Source organism: Schistocerca gregaria, chromosome 1, assembly GCF_023897955.1.
Source record: "Schistocerca gregaria isolate iqSchGreg1 chromosome 1, iqSchGreg1.2, whole genome shotgun sequence".
Taxonomy (NCBI): domain Eukaryota; kingdom Metazoa; phylum Arthropoda; class Insecta; order Orthoptera; family Acrididae; genus Schistocerca; species Schistocerca gregaria.
The window spans coordinates 628910561-628924878 of NC_064920.1; the positions used below are offsets into that span (position 1 = coordinate 628910561).

At 40.3% G+C, this 14318-nt stretch overlaps 1 protein-coding gene across 1 annotated transcript in view; it reads left to right on the forward strand.

The window, feature by feature from the left end:
• The window catches only part of LOC126359866 (N-alpha-acetyltransferase 80-like), a 118762-nt gene that overhangs the window by 42950 nt on the left and 61494 nt on the right, over positions 1-14318 (forward strand). The window contains exon 2 of the mRNA XM_050007662.1: positions 4515-4673. Within this exon, the coding sequence (XP_049863619.1) occupies positions 4582-4673 (92 nt within the window). The 5' untranslated portion in view covers positions 4515-4581. The remainder of the gene's footprint in view (positions 1-4514; positions 4674-14318) is intronic.

The window sequence follows — 14318 nt, forward strand, 5'->3', positions numbered from 1 at the left end:
AACCACTGCTTCCCTTTCATGCCCCTCGACTCTTATAACGGCCATCTGGTTCCTGTACAGTTTGTAAATAGCCTTTGTCTCCCTGTATTTTACCCCTGCCACCTTCATAATTTGAAAGAGAGTATTCCAGTCAACATTGTCAAAAACTTTCTCCAAGTCTACAAATACTATAAACGTAGGTTTGCCTTTTCTTAATCTAGCTTCTAAGATAAGCCGTAGGGTCAGTATTGCCTCACATGTTCCAATATTTCTACAGAATCCAAACTGATCTTCCCCAAGGTCAGCTTCTACCAGTTTTTCCATTCGTCTGTAAAGAATTCGTATTAGTATTTTGCAGCTGTGACTTATTATACTGATAGTTCAGTAATTTTCACATCTGTCAACACCTGCTTTCTTTGGGATTGGAATTATTATATTCTTCTTGAAGTCCGAGGGTATTTCATCTGTCTCATACATTTTGCTCACCAGATGGTAGAGTTTTGTCAGGACTGGCTCTCCCAAAGCTATCAGTTGTTCTACTGGAATGTTGTTTACTCCAGGGGCCTTGTTTCGACTTGGTCTTTCAGCACTCTGGCAAACTCTTCACGCAGTATCATGTCTCTCATTTCATCTTCATCTACATCCTCTTCCATTTCCATAATATTGCTCTGAAGTACATCACCCTTGTATAGACACTATATACTTCTTCCACCTTTCTGCTTTCTCTTCTTTGCTTAGAACTGGATTTCCATCTGAGCTCTTGGTATTCATGCAAGTAGTTCTCTTTTCTCCAAAGGTCTCTAATTTTCCTGTAGGCAGTATCTGTCTTATCCCTCGCGAGATAAGCCTCTACATCCTTACATTTGTCCTCTAGCCATGCCTGCTTAGCCAATTTGCACTTCCTGTCGATCTCATTTTTGAGACATTTATATTCCTTTTTGCCTGTTTCATTTACTGCATTTTTATATTTTCTTCTTTCATCAATTAAATTCAATATTTTTTCTGTCACCCAAGGATTTCTACTAGCCCTTGTCTTTTACCTACTTGATCCTCTGCTGCCTTCACTACTTCATCTGTCAAAGCTACCCATTCTTCTTCTACTGTATTTATTTCTCACATTCTTGTCAATTGTTCCCTTATGCTCTCCCTGAAACTCTGTACAACCCTTATTTTAGTCAGTTTATCTAGGTCCCATCTCCTTAAATTCCCACCTTTTTGCAGTTTCTTCAGTTTTAATCTACAATTTGTAACCAATAGATTGTGGTCAGAGTCCACATCTACCCCTGGAAATGTCTTACAATTTAAAACCTGGTTCCTAAATCTGTCTTACCATTACATAATCTATCTGAAACCTGTCAGTTTCCCCAGGCTTCTTCCATGTATACAATCTTCTTTTATGATTCTTGAACCAAGTGTTAGCTATGATTAAGTTATCCTCTGTGCAAAATTCTACCAGGCGGCTTCCTCTTTCATCTCTTCCCCCCCAATCCATATTCATTCATCTACTACGTTTCCTTCTCTTCCTTTTCCTACTATCATATTCCAGTCACCCATGACTATTAAATTTTCATCTCTCTTCACTATCTGAATAATTTCTTTTATCTCATCATACATTTCTTCAATTTCTTCATCATCTGCAGAGCTAGTTGGGATATAAACTTGTACTACTGTAGTAGGCGTGAGCTTTGTGTCTATCTTGGCCACAATAATGCGTTCACTATGCTGTTTGTAGTAGCTTACACACACTCCTATTTTTTTATTCATTATTAAATTTACTCTTGCATTACCCCTATTTGGTTTGGTATTTATAACCCTGTATTCACTTTACCAGAAGTCTTGTTCCTCCTGACAGCAAACTTCGCTAATTCCCACTATATCTAACTTTAACCTATCCATTTCCGTTTTTAAATTTTCTAACCTCCCTACCCGATTAGGGGATCTGACATTCCATGCTCCGATCCGTAGAACGCCAGTTTTCTTTCTCCTGATAACAACGTCCTCTTGAGTAGTCCCCTCCCAGAGATCCGAATGGGGGACTATTTTACCTCCGGAATATTTTACCCAAGAGGACACCATCATCATTTAACCATACTGTAAAGCTGCATGCCCTCGGGAAAAATTATGGCTGTAGTTTTCCCTTGCTTCGAGCATCAAAACTGATACAGGGATTAGTGAACGCAGGGTTGTCTAGCGAGACTGATTATTGTAACCCCCAAATCCTCCAAAAATAAATGAAAAATATACCTATTCAAAAAAGCAGATAATAATTCATTTGATGCTTTCCTGAGAGGCAATCTCCACTCATTCCAAATTAATAATATAAGTGTAGACCAGATGTGGCAGCAGTTGAGAGATTTTTACCACAAAAATAACAAACGACAGAGTTGATCCTCCTTGGTACACAAAATGAGTTAGAAAATTGTTGCAGAAACAATGAAATAAACATGCCAGATTCAAACAGATGCAAAAGCCTCAAGATTGGCGATCTTTTACAGAAGCTCAAAGTTTAGCGTGGACTTCGATGCGAGATGTTTATAACAGTTCCCACAATGAAACTGTGTCTCAAAACCTGGCAGAAAATACAAAGAGATTCTGGTCCTATGTGAACTTTGTTAACGGCAAGAAACAATCAATGCCTTCTCTGTGTGGCAGCAATGGATGTACTATCTAAGACAGTGCTGCCATAGCAGAGTTACTAAACACAGCCTTCCGAAACACCTTCACGAAAGAAGACGAAGTAAATATTTCAGAATTCAAATCAAGAACAGCTGCCAACATGAGTAACGTTGAAGCAAATATCCTTGGAGTTGTAAAGCAACTTAAATCAGTTAATAAAAAACAAGTCTCCTGGTCCAGACTGTTTACCAATTAGGTTCCTTTCAGAGTATTCGGATGTATTAGCTCCATACTTAACAATTATATACAATCATTCGCTCAACGAAAGATCCATCCCCAAAGACTGGAAATTGCACAAGTCACACCAATATTCAAGAAATGTAGTAGGAGTAATCCACTTAATTACAGACCCATATCATTAACACCGATATGCAGAATTTTGGAACATATATAGTGTTAGAACATTATGAATTACCTCGAAGGAAAAGGTCTATTGACACACAGTCAACATGGGTTTAGAAAACATCGTTCTTGTGAAGCACAACTAGCTCTTAATTCACATGAAGTGTTGAGTGCTATTGACAAGGCATTTCAAATCATTTCTATATTTCTGGATTTCCGGAAGGCTTTTGACACTGTACCACACAAGCGTCTTGTAGTGAATTTGCGCGCTTATGGAATATTGTCTCAGTTATGTGACTAGATTTGTGATTTACCGTCAGAAAGAGCACAGTTCATAGTAATTGACGGAAAGTCATAGAGTAAAACAGAAGCGATTTCTGGCGTTACCCAAGGTAGTGTTACAAGCCCTTTGCTGTTCCTTGTCTATATAAACGATTTAGGAGACAATCTGAGCAGCAATCTTTGGTTGTTTGCAGATGACTCTGTCATTTATTGACTAATAAAGTCATCAGAAGATCAAAACAAATTTCAAAATGATTTAGAAAAGATATCTGAATGGTGCGAAAATTGGCAGTTGAGCCTAAACAATGAAAAGTGGGAGGTCATCCAGATGAGTGCTAAAAGGAATTCGTTAAATTTTGGTTACATGATAAATCAGCCTAATCTAAAGGCCGTAAATTACAATTATGAACAACTTAAATTGGAAGGAACAGATAGAAAATGTTGTGAGAAAGGCTAACCAGAGACACTGTTTTATTGGCAGGACATGTAACAGATCTACTAAGGAGACTGCCTACAATATGCTTGTTCATCCTCTTTCAGAATATTGCTGCGTGGTGTGGGATCCTTACCAGATAGGACAGACAGAATACATCAAAAAAGTTCAAAGAGGGGCAGCACATTATGTACTATGGCGAAATATGGGAAAAAGTGCCACTGAAATGATACAGGATTTGGGCTGGACATCATTAAAAGAAAGACGTTTTTCATTGTGACAGAATCTTCTCACAAAATTCCAGTCACCAACTTTCTCCTCCAAATGTGAAAATATTTTGTTGAAACCGACCTACATAGAGAGAAGAAATCACAATCATAAAATAAGGGAAATCATAGCTCGTACGGAAAGAAATAGGTGTTTGTTCTTTCTGTGCGTTATACGAGATTGGGATAATAGAGAAGTGTGAAGGTGGTTCGATGAACCCTCTGCCAGATACTTAAATGTGCTTTGCAGAGTATCCATATAGATGTAGATGTAGGGTGAGTAGCTAGGTATCTTTTCTGTATTGTTGTTATCCAGTACTCAAATGAGTTTGTTTTGTGGCTTAACCTATTTCATGTAAGGACAGCTATGTTTGTATTAATTTAGGAAATCTGTGCTTTCTGTGCATGAGAAGTAGTGTCATAATTATCCATCATAAATGACAAAGATGCTCTTCCAATAGGCAAAAGATGCATATTCATACATACTGAGAGGCCCTGAAGAGGGATCTTGTATTGATTATGAATCTTTTTTTCAGAGTTGGTGTTAGGTGACTTCACTAGTTTTTTCCCCTAAACTACTTTGATGTCCACAATTAAAATTCAATGGAAGTTCTGAAAATTCATGAACATCCTAATCTGGTAGAAGAGTGTTGCAGTCTGATAAATATGGAATGGCCAAGGAGTAAGACAGCAAGGTATGTTAATTATTATAAGTATTTATTATAAGTATTATAAGTATTTATTTTCACTTATGTATTTCATGTTCTGGTGATCCTTGTTGTGAATATGTCACAGAATACGGAACATGTCCATTGTACAAGTTTGTTGTGGTTACATTCTATGGTATTATGTAAATAATACTAATCAGTTTCATATTGAAGTATCAACAACTTAGGTTCTGTTATAGAAAAATAAATTGTGCAGATCAATAGATAGTACAGAAAAATTAAAGCTTACAGAAGATCTAATATAGCAAAAGATGTATGTTTACAATAATAAATAGTCAGGGTCACAGATAAGGATGTGGGAACGTATTTGAGAGTTATAGATACATTTATTCTATACTTTGTAGTTCAGAAACTCTTCTGTTGTGTGAAATGATCCTTGCAACAGGAACTGCTTTGAGTTTTTTTTTTAACAAGAGCTCATCATCTACTAAACAATTCATTTGGGAAGGGATGGCATTAAAAATCTTACAGCCACTGAAGTGGGTCACTTTCTGTACCATACTCAGGTTTGCATGCACATAGTGGACAGCATCTTTTCTTCTAGAAATCATTACTATGATACACACTATTTGGTTGGTTCAAAAAGGGGTTTTTTTCATTATGAAACATATCGGAGAGAATATATATTGCACAATGGACATGAGGATTTCAACCTCCTTAGAAAGATTTCAGAATATGACTCTGGGGTGGACTCCACTTATGATTCTTATCGCTCCTTCCTCTGCATGTAGCACTTTTTTTAGCTAGTGACTGATTTCCCCAAAATATGATTCCATATGGCATAATGGTGTGAAAATAAACAAAATAAACTGACACAATGGATTCCATATTATATAAGAGCAGACAATGCATAAAACATAATTTGCAGAATTCAGTCTTTTGTACAGATCTGCAGTGTGATTTGTTCAGTTTAGTATGCTATCAATATGTAAGGTGCTTTAACCCTGTAAGTAGTACGTGGATATGTGCCATGGTATTAGGCCACTGGCACACTACACTTCAAAAATTCTGTCAATGATGTCTGCACAGGCTGGCCACCAGACGCTGCTCCTCGTGGGTAACACGATTTGAGCACATGGCACAGCATCTGCCTCACCTGCTACTGAGGACCTCCTCTTCAGAAGTGCAGCACAGCTGGCACTCACTCTCATATTGTGTTCATACTTACCGTCAGCAACTGTTTGTATCAGTACCTGGATTGTTTCTATGTTTTTGTCTATGTTCTCATTGGTTGTTTGCTTGTATGTGTAAGAAGAATAAACTGTGGTTAATTTTGGCTGTGATGTTTGTATCTTACAGAATGATACAATTGCGGATGAGTGTGGTGTTCACTTGTGCATGCTCCGTCTATTTCATTGTTCCTTCAGGTTTCTGTTGAGCAGCAGCAGGCTCTTAACAGTTGATATCACAAACTTATTAATGGAAAATCTCATATAAAGATGTGAAACAATTACTAACAAAGAGATAGAGGGGCTGGCCAGTACTTACCTCAGCTCAGTACAGCCGATAGAAACACAAAAAACAACCGAAAATTTAAGCTCCTAGCTTTCGGAATAAATGTTCCTTCATCAGGGAGGAGAGGGGGGAAAGAAAGGGAAGAAGGGAAAGTGGATTTAGTTACTCACAACCCTGGTTATGAAGCAACAGGGAAAGGAAAACAGGGAAGGTAGCAAGGATGGAGGCATGGTTGTCAGAGGGAAGCCAAAGATATTCTACTGCAGGTACTGTGCCAGCTTCAAACCAAAGAGGATGCATACAGAAGTAAAGAGGTGTATAGTATAAAGATGTAGGATGGAAAGATGCATGAATGGCTAAAGAGGAAAGGGAAAGAGGAGAAGACTGAAAAGTAAATGGGAGTGAGGTTGTTTAACGTAGGTTTAGTCCAGGGGGATGGCGGGATGAAAGGATGTGCTGGAGTGCAAGTTCCCATCTCCGCAGTTCAGAGGGACTGGTGTTGGGTGGGAGAATCCAAATGGCACATACAGTGTAGCAGGTTCCTAGGTCCCTAGAATTATGCTGGAGGGCATGCTCCGCTACTGGGTATTGGACATCTCCTAGGCGGACAGTTCGTCTGTGTCCGTTCATGCGCTCAGCCAGTTTAGTTGTTGTCATACCGATGTAAAAGGCTGTGCAGTGCAGGCATGTCAGCTGATAAATGACATGTGTAGTCTCACACGTGGCCCTGCCTTGAATTGTGTATGTTTTCCTAGTAGCGGGGCTGGAGTAGGTGGTTGTGGGGGGATGCATGGGGCAGGTTTTGCAGCGGGGTCGGTTACAGGGGTAGGAACCGCTGGGTAGAGAAGGTAGTCTGGGAATATTGCAGGGTTTAACAAGGATGTTACGGAGGTTAGGGGGACGACGAAAGGCAACTCTGGGTGGTGTGGGGAGAATTTTGTCAAGGGATGATCTCATTTCAGGGGTTGACTTGAGAAAGTCATATCCCTGGCGGAGTAATTTATTGATGTATTCGAGGCCAGGATAATATTGGGTGACAAGGAGGATGCTTCTGTGTGGTCTGAGGGTAGGAATATTGTTGTTGGACGGGGAGGAATGTATTGCTCGGGAGATCTGTTTGTGGACAAGGTCTGCAGGATAGTTGCGGGAGAGGAAAGACTACCTTCTCTACCCAGCGGTTCCTACCCCTGTATCCGACCCCGCTGCAAAACCTGCCCCATGCATCCCCCCACAACCACCTACTCCAGCCCCGCTACTAGGAAAACATACACAATTCAAGGCAAGGCCACGTGTGAGACTACACATGTCATTTATCAGCTGACATGCCTGCACTGCACAGCCTTTTACATCGGTATGACAACAACTAAACTGGCTGAGCGCATGAACGGACACAGACGAACTGTCCGCCTAGGAGATGTCCAATACCCAGTAGCGGAGCATGCCCTCCAGCATAATTCTAGGGACCTAGGAACCTGCTACACTGTATGTGCCATTTGGATTCTCCCACCCAACACCAGTCCCTCTGAACTGCGGAGATGGGAACTTGCACTCCAGCACATCCTTTCATCCCGCCATCCCCCTGGACTAAACCTACGTTAAACAACCTCACTCCCATTTACTTTTCAGTCTTCTCCTCTTTCCCTTTCCTCTTTAGCCATTCATGCATCTTTCCATCCTACATCTTTATACTATACACCTCTTTACTTCTGTATGCATCCTCTTTGGTTTGAAGCTGGCACAGTACCTGCAGTAGAATATCTTTGGCTTCCCTCTGACAACCATGCCTCCATCCTTGCTACCTTCCCTGTTTTCCTTTCCCTGTTGCTTCATAACCAGGGTTGTGAGTAACTAAATCCACTTTCCCTTCTTCCCTTTCTTTCCCCCCTCTCCTCCCTGATGAAGGAACATTTATTCCGAAAGCTAGGAGCTTAAATTTTCGGTTGTTTTTTGTGTTTCTATCGGCTGTACTGAGCTGAGGTAAGTACTGGCCAGCCCCTCTATCTCTTTGTTAGTAATTGATATCACAAACTTGTCAGCCACACTTATTATGCAGGCTTTCACACCATTAGTACTCAGTGATATGTGACGCTATCATTCGTTGTCTACTGACAAAGAGGTGTGTCAGTGCACACAGCAATGTGAGTCCATCTTTAGCTGAATTGTTAAATATTGCTCTATCATTTGAGGTGTCTCATGCTGCAGGTGATTAGATTGAGGCCTGGTGTGACATCGCCGTGGTAGCTCCTGTTTCTGGTTGTTGGGTGTCAGTCAGTTCTCAGAGGGAGGATGATATGACAGTCATACAAACACGACTCCTGTGCTGCACTAGACAGCAGTGTGCCAAACAACAACAATAACTACAGAAACAGCAGTTCTCTGTGCTCCCATCGTGCCTGTACTGTTTCTTGCAACATGACAAGGTTGCATGCCCTAAGTGCTGGACAGCTCACAAAAACTGTAGGGAAACAGGACATATAGCATCTGTGCATTGTTCCGAGCCCACTCCTACAGACATGAATGTGGATGTTAATTTTGTGTCTCCAGTGACTACAAATTGTAACAAACTCTTTATCGAAGTGTGAGCAATGGACAAAGTGCTCAGACTATAAGTGGACACAGGTGCAGCTATGACGGTACTTTACTGACAAACTTATGTGGATTTGGGATCTCCTGGCAATGTCTCCAGTTACTCAGTGTTTGATGAGTTACAACAGGCAGCCTTTTCCAATTTGATGTGAACATTGCCCTGTGATTTTTCAGCATTTTTTGGAACAACTGGAAATGTCCATTCTGGGGTGCATCAACTATCTCAATGACATCGTTGTAACAAATACATCCATAGAAAAGCATACGTAACTTATGCACCTTGTTCATGATCTTACTCATACATATTGCAGGGTTGAAATGAAACCTGGTCAAGTCACACATTTTTCACCTATCCGTTGTGTATTTGGGATTTGGTGTTTCTCGGGATGGTGTTAAACTTGTACTTTGCCATCTCACTCTGGTCACAGCTGTGCCTCACCCTGCAAATGCCAAAGAACCCCAAGTATTTTCACATAAAATTGCTTCCTATCACAGATTTATTCTGGTGGTCACCACGTTGGCTTATCTCCTCCACAAGTTGCTCCACAAGAACATTCCTTTTTAGTGGGTGCCACCCTACGAGGGTACATTCAAGATTTGAAATTTAAATCACATTCTGCTCCTTGTTTGTCTACTTTCTGAAAATGAACTAAAATATGTTGTAATTTAATCTGAAAGATACATGAAGAAAATTTGTTCGACTGTCATACCAGAGGAATACTCTAAAAAACTTTTTTATCATTGAGAGACAAAGGACTAATTTCGAGATTCTTTTATTACTTCTAGTATTAACCACCTTTTTGTTCTGATGTGCTGGCGTTAAGACGTACTGTACAGTTACATGTCTATGTGTGTGTTAAATGAAGGTGACAAATGATGAAAAATGTGTTTTATAATTTCTGTCAAGATCAAGCCTAAATCCCAAACCAATGGGGTACAAATTATTCTGTTAATTCGAGAAGGCAAATTTCAAATGGAGGCGACGATCTTGATGATGGCGCTGCTCAACAATAGAGGTACGTGATTGTGCTCACTACTTTCCTTTGGTGGCCGCTAAGATTAATTTCAATGTGTTTTTGCCGACACATTCAGAACCTGCAATCATCCTTTTCATATAAAAATAGGAGTCTTAAATTTAAATAATTGCAATTATTTTACCCAGGCCATGGAGAATGATAGAAAGTACGTGCCTGTATCCTGATTGTAAGTTCGCAATCTCGGAGTGTGTTACGACGTAATTATTTTACACAAAAACAATTAAGATAGATCTTTCTCATCAGATCGCAACCACTCGTACGCAAATGTACGTACCCTCTGAATGTGTCTAGTCAGTCGTGCGCATTGTTCTAAAGCTTTTCTGTTAATACTCTGTGGATAACGTCTCCGCAATTAATTTTTGTTTATGCCGCAAATCGCACTTCACATGAAGTATTTATTACGCAAGTTTCAGGCTCCATTTAATGTCAAAAAATTCCGAAGTATGGCTGACTAAGCAAACCGCTACAATAATTTCATATCTCTACAACTACAATAACAAAAAACAATAACAGAGAGGGTACGTTACATTTCCATCCTGGGCACCATCTGGTTTTGGCAACAAACACCTCTCAGTATGGACTCTAGGTAACTCTTGTGCGTTGATATGAGGATGGCTCCAAATGTCCAATAGCTAAGTCATCAAAAACACTCAATCATGCTCAGCAGTGCTACTCGCAAGTTGAAAAGGAAACTTTTGCTATTGTCTGTGCCTTCAAAATGTTTAATATGCTCTTGTATGAGTCTTAAGTTCCCCTTCATTACTGGCCACAAGCCTTTGATTTCATTGTTTGATCCTTCTGGTTAATTTCATAACAAAACAGCACATTGCCTCCATTGTTGGGCCTTGTTTCTGTCTCACTACAACTATGAAATACATTTTCGGCCTACCATGCAGCATGCCAATGCTGATGCACTGTCCTGGCTTCTGATTGGGGCTAGATCCTACTTATGATCAGGATGAACTCATTTGTTTTCTCTTAGAGGCAGAATGTACAGTGGAAGAGTTTAATATTACAGGCTCCCGGATCGCTGCGGATCCAGTTTTGCATCAAGTGGTTCACCTCCTTGAGCATGGTTAGCCAGACAGTTCTCTAGGCAGTGCTTCTGATCCTTTGTGCAACTATTTCATCCTCCATTATTTCAGTATTTGATGGTGTTCCTTTCTTAGCTACAGATGGACCGTCACCTAGTGTTGTGATCCCAATTGCTCTAAGGTGGGATATCCTTCAGCTCCAACATAAGGGCTTTGGCATGTCTTGCTTACCAAGTTATTGATGTGCCAGCATTTGTTTTGGCCCATTATCAATGGTGACATTGATATCTTGTTGCAGCTTGCTATCAGTGTGCTTCCCAACAAGTGGCATTGCAGGTGATGCTGTATCCACGGCCCACACTGCAGCATCCATAGGATCACATCCGTGTTGATTTACTGAGCGATGTGGCGCAGTGGTAGGACACTGGACTCGCATTCGGGAGGACGATGGTTCAATCCTGCGTCTGGCCATCCTGATTTAGGTTTTCCGTGATGTCCCTAGATCACTCCAGGCAAATGCCGGGATGGCTCCTTTGAAGTCTGACCGAGATGCTCCGTGTTTGTCAATCGTGCTCCCGCCTGTGTCTGCTCTCGCCACCTCACTAACACCTGTCAGTGTGGCGCCTTGTCACAGTTCACTCCTGTCTCCACTGTCCGGCTGCTGACCAAAGTGAATTCCAGCTACGGTCCACAGCTGCTGTGACTGCATCTCTGTACAATGTGCACCAGTGTAGAGCTAGTGGTGCACCACCACAACCAGCTGTGTCCTCACGTTACAGTAATGGCCACAGGTCCATCACCACCTCCACTTCCTCTCTCAGCACCTATCCCAGCCTTGCAGGGCATCCCTGCTGTGGTGGGTGGAACCACCCTCCTTGTGGATGTCCATCCTCCTGCCTCTCCTCCATGATCCAACCCCCCAGTGCCTGCTGCCAGGCCTTCTGAAATCTTTGTTGCTGGCGATCTGTCTGCACCTTTGCATCCTTGAACATCAGTTTCTCTGGTACCCCTGATCAAGCGGCCAGCACCTTCACTGTCAGAGCAGTTGCATCTTGTTGAGGGACTGGATGTCAAGATGCTACCAGTGCTCTTGTTACCAGTTCTCTCTTGATGCCGTGTGTGTCCATGGACATGGCATTTCTGTTCGTACTCACCAGTTGTGGCTTGGAATCTCCTTATGCTACCATCATCATCATTTGTGGTATCCAACACAGAGGCCACAGATGGTTCAATTGTGGCCCCAATGCCTGCATCGTTAGAGTGTCCTTTTCCAATAAGGGAGAGGGGTACCATAACCCTGTATGTAATACTTGGATATGCCACGGCACCAAGCCACTGGTGCACTACACTTCAAATATTCACCAATGGCATCCATGGCACCGTCTACCAGAGCCCTCCTGTTTATAAGTGCAGTGCAGTTGGCACTTGCTCTCATATTCTATTCCTACTTATGGTCAGCAACTGCTTGTATCAGTATCTGGATTGTTTCTATGCATGTGTGTATGTTCTCAGCTGCTGTTCACTAGTATGTGGAAAAAGAATAAACTTTGGCTCATTGTGATTGTGTTGTAGTTTGTGTCTTATAGTATTATACACTAGGTACTTTGAACTATCCATCTTGGCTATCTGCTGCTCGCCTAGGTTATTTCCTGTTTCCTCATCTTTAAAGGCTGTGTTGAACTGAGTACAAGAAAGACCACTTACGTTAAACCAGTTCGCAGTATCCCTCAAAACTTTATTGGCTGCCACACCAAGTTAGTCTAAGGAATTATCTATAAGTAGTGTAGTTTCATCAGTGAAGATGGCGAATTTACAATATTCTGTATAAAGAGGAAGATCATTAATAAAAATATTAAAAAGTAGGAGCACCGGAATCGAGTCCGAAGGCACTCTACATGTGTTGGTATTCCATTTTGATGATGCTGAGGCATCGTCTTGACTGTCCAGTACAACTTTCTGTTTTCTGTTTGAAAGATACAATTCAAGCCATTTCCCTGTTGCACCACTTATTACTAGGTATGAAGTTTTGTGTACAAGTATTTTGTGAGTGACACAATCAGACACTTTTGTTAGGTCACAAAATATTCCAACCATCTTCATTTTTTAAGAACTCCAAAATATTGGCAGTAAAAGCAAATATTTCAGATTATGTTGATAACACCCTCTGAAATCCAAACTGACTTTTGTTGATGATTTATGCTCACTGAGCTGCTTGACAATCCTCATTAGTTTCTCTAAAATCTTTGGAAAACATGTTAGGGCAAGATTGGCTGATAGTTTGCACTCTCTGCCTTATCTCCTGTCTTACACAGAGATTTTACAACTGCATACTTAAGCTGTTCAGGAACTATTCCTTGCCTAAGTGACTTGTTAAAGAATTTTACTTACGTGCCTACAGCAGGATTTTAATAATTTGCTACATATGCTGTCAGTTCCAGCAGAGTTTTCTTCTTTCAGAGTTTTAATGACTCAGATTCTGTAATAGTCATTATTGTTACTTGGCTCTGTTGCACAGTACTAGTTGCACATGCTTCCAGAAAATTCATGGCTTGATTTATAGAGCCTTGTGGTCTTGTTTGTTCTGTTACTGTTAAAAAATGTGTGTTGACTGTATCAGGAATTGATCTTGGGTCACTAACAAGATGATCCTCATTTTTATTGCACTTTTCCCTGTTTCCTTCTTTACAAAATTCCAAATAGTTTTTACTTTACTGATTGAGTCATCAATTTCTCCTTTCATGAATATGTTCTTTGAAGCATCTATAGTTTTGTTAAGAGTCTACCTTATGCAGATTTTATGTGTAAAATGCTTTCTTTGGATACAGTTCTTGATTAAACAGCAAATTACCTCTACACTTTTAAACTTTCTTTGTGGAAATGACAAATGTAAAGCTAAAGTAATTACATGTACAAGAAATTTTCCATAATTATAACCTTTCCTGTCAATTTTTGCTGTTTTAACATTCAGATATTTCCTCTTTCCAAATGTATTCTGTGTTGCCTTTCATTTAGAGTTTGACTGTATACTTGTATGTGAATGGTGAAGCAATGTGTCTTAATAGAAGTAACCACAACAAGTCACATCTGTGGAATGTACAATACATACAAGGTGAGTCAAGAAGATATGCAAATATTTTAATTTGTTATTCTACAAGTAAAACTGAAGAAAAAAGTTCACATAAACATAGGTCTGCAAATGTTGAGTAGTGGAGTTATGGCTAATAAAAGATTTTGCCTGAAATTTGGCAGCTTCACTAATATGAAGCCATTGCAAAACTGTACAAAGTTAAAGTAAAGCATGATTTCCATTTAGTTTGTTGTTATTGACCTGGTGAATCTAATAAAACATGTCCCAGATGTGTATCTGCAGTAGTTTGTCAGAACATCCAGAGAAGCAAAGATAATACCAGTAAATCTGTTTATTTTTCATTAAGAATCTAGAAATGTTTGATAACTCCTGATGGACCCTATGAACTCAAAACTGTAACATTTGGACTATG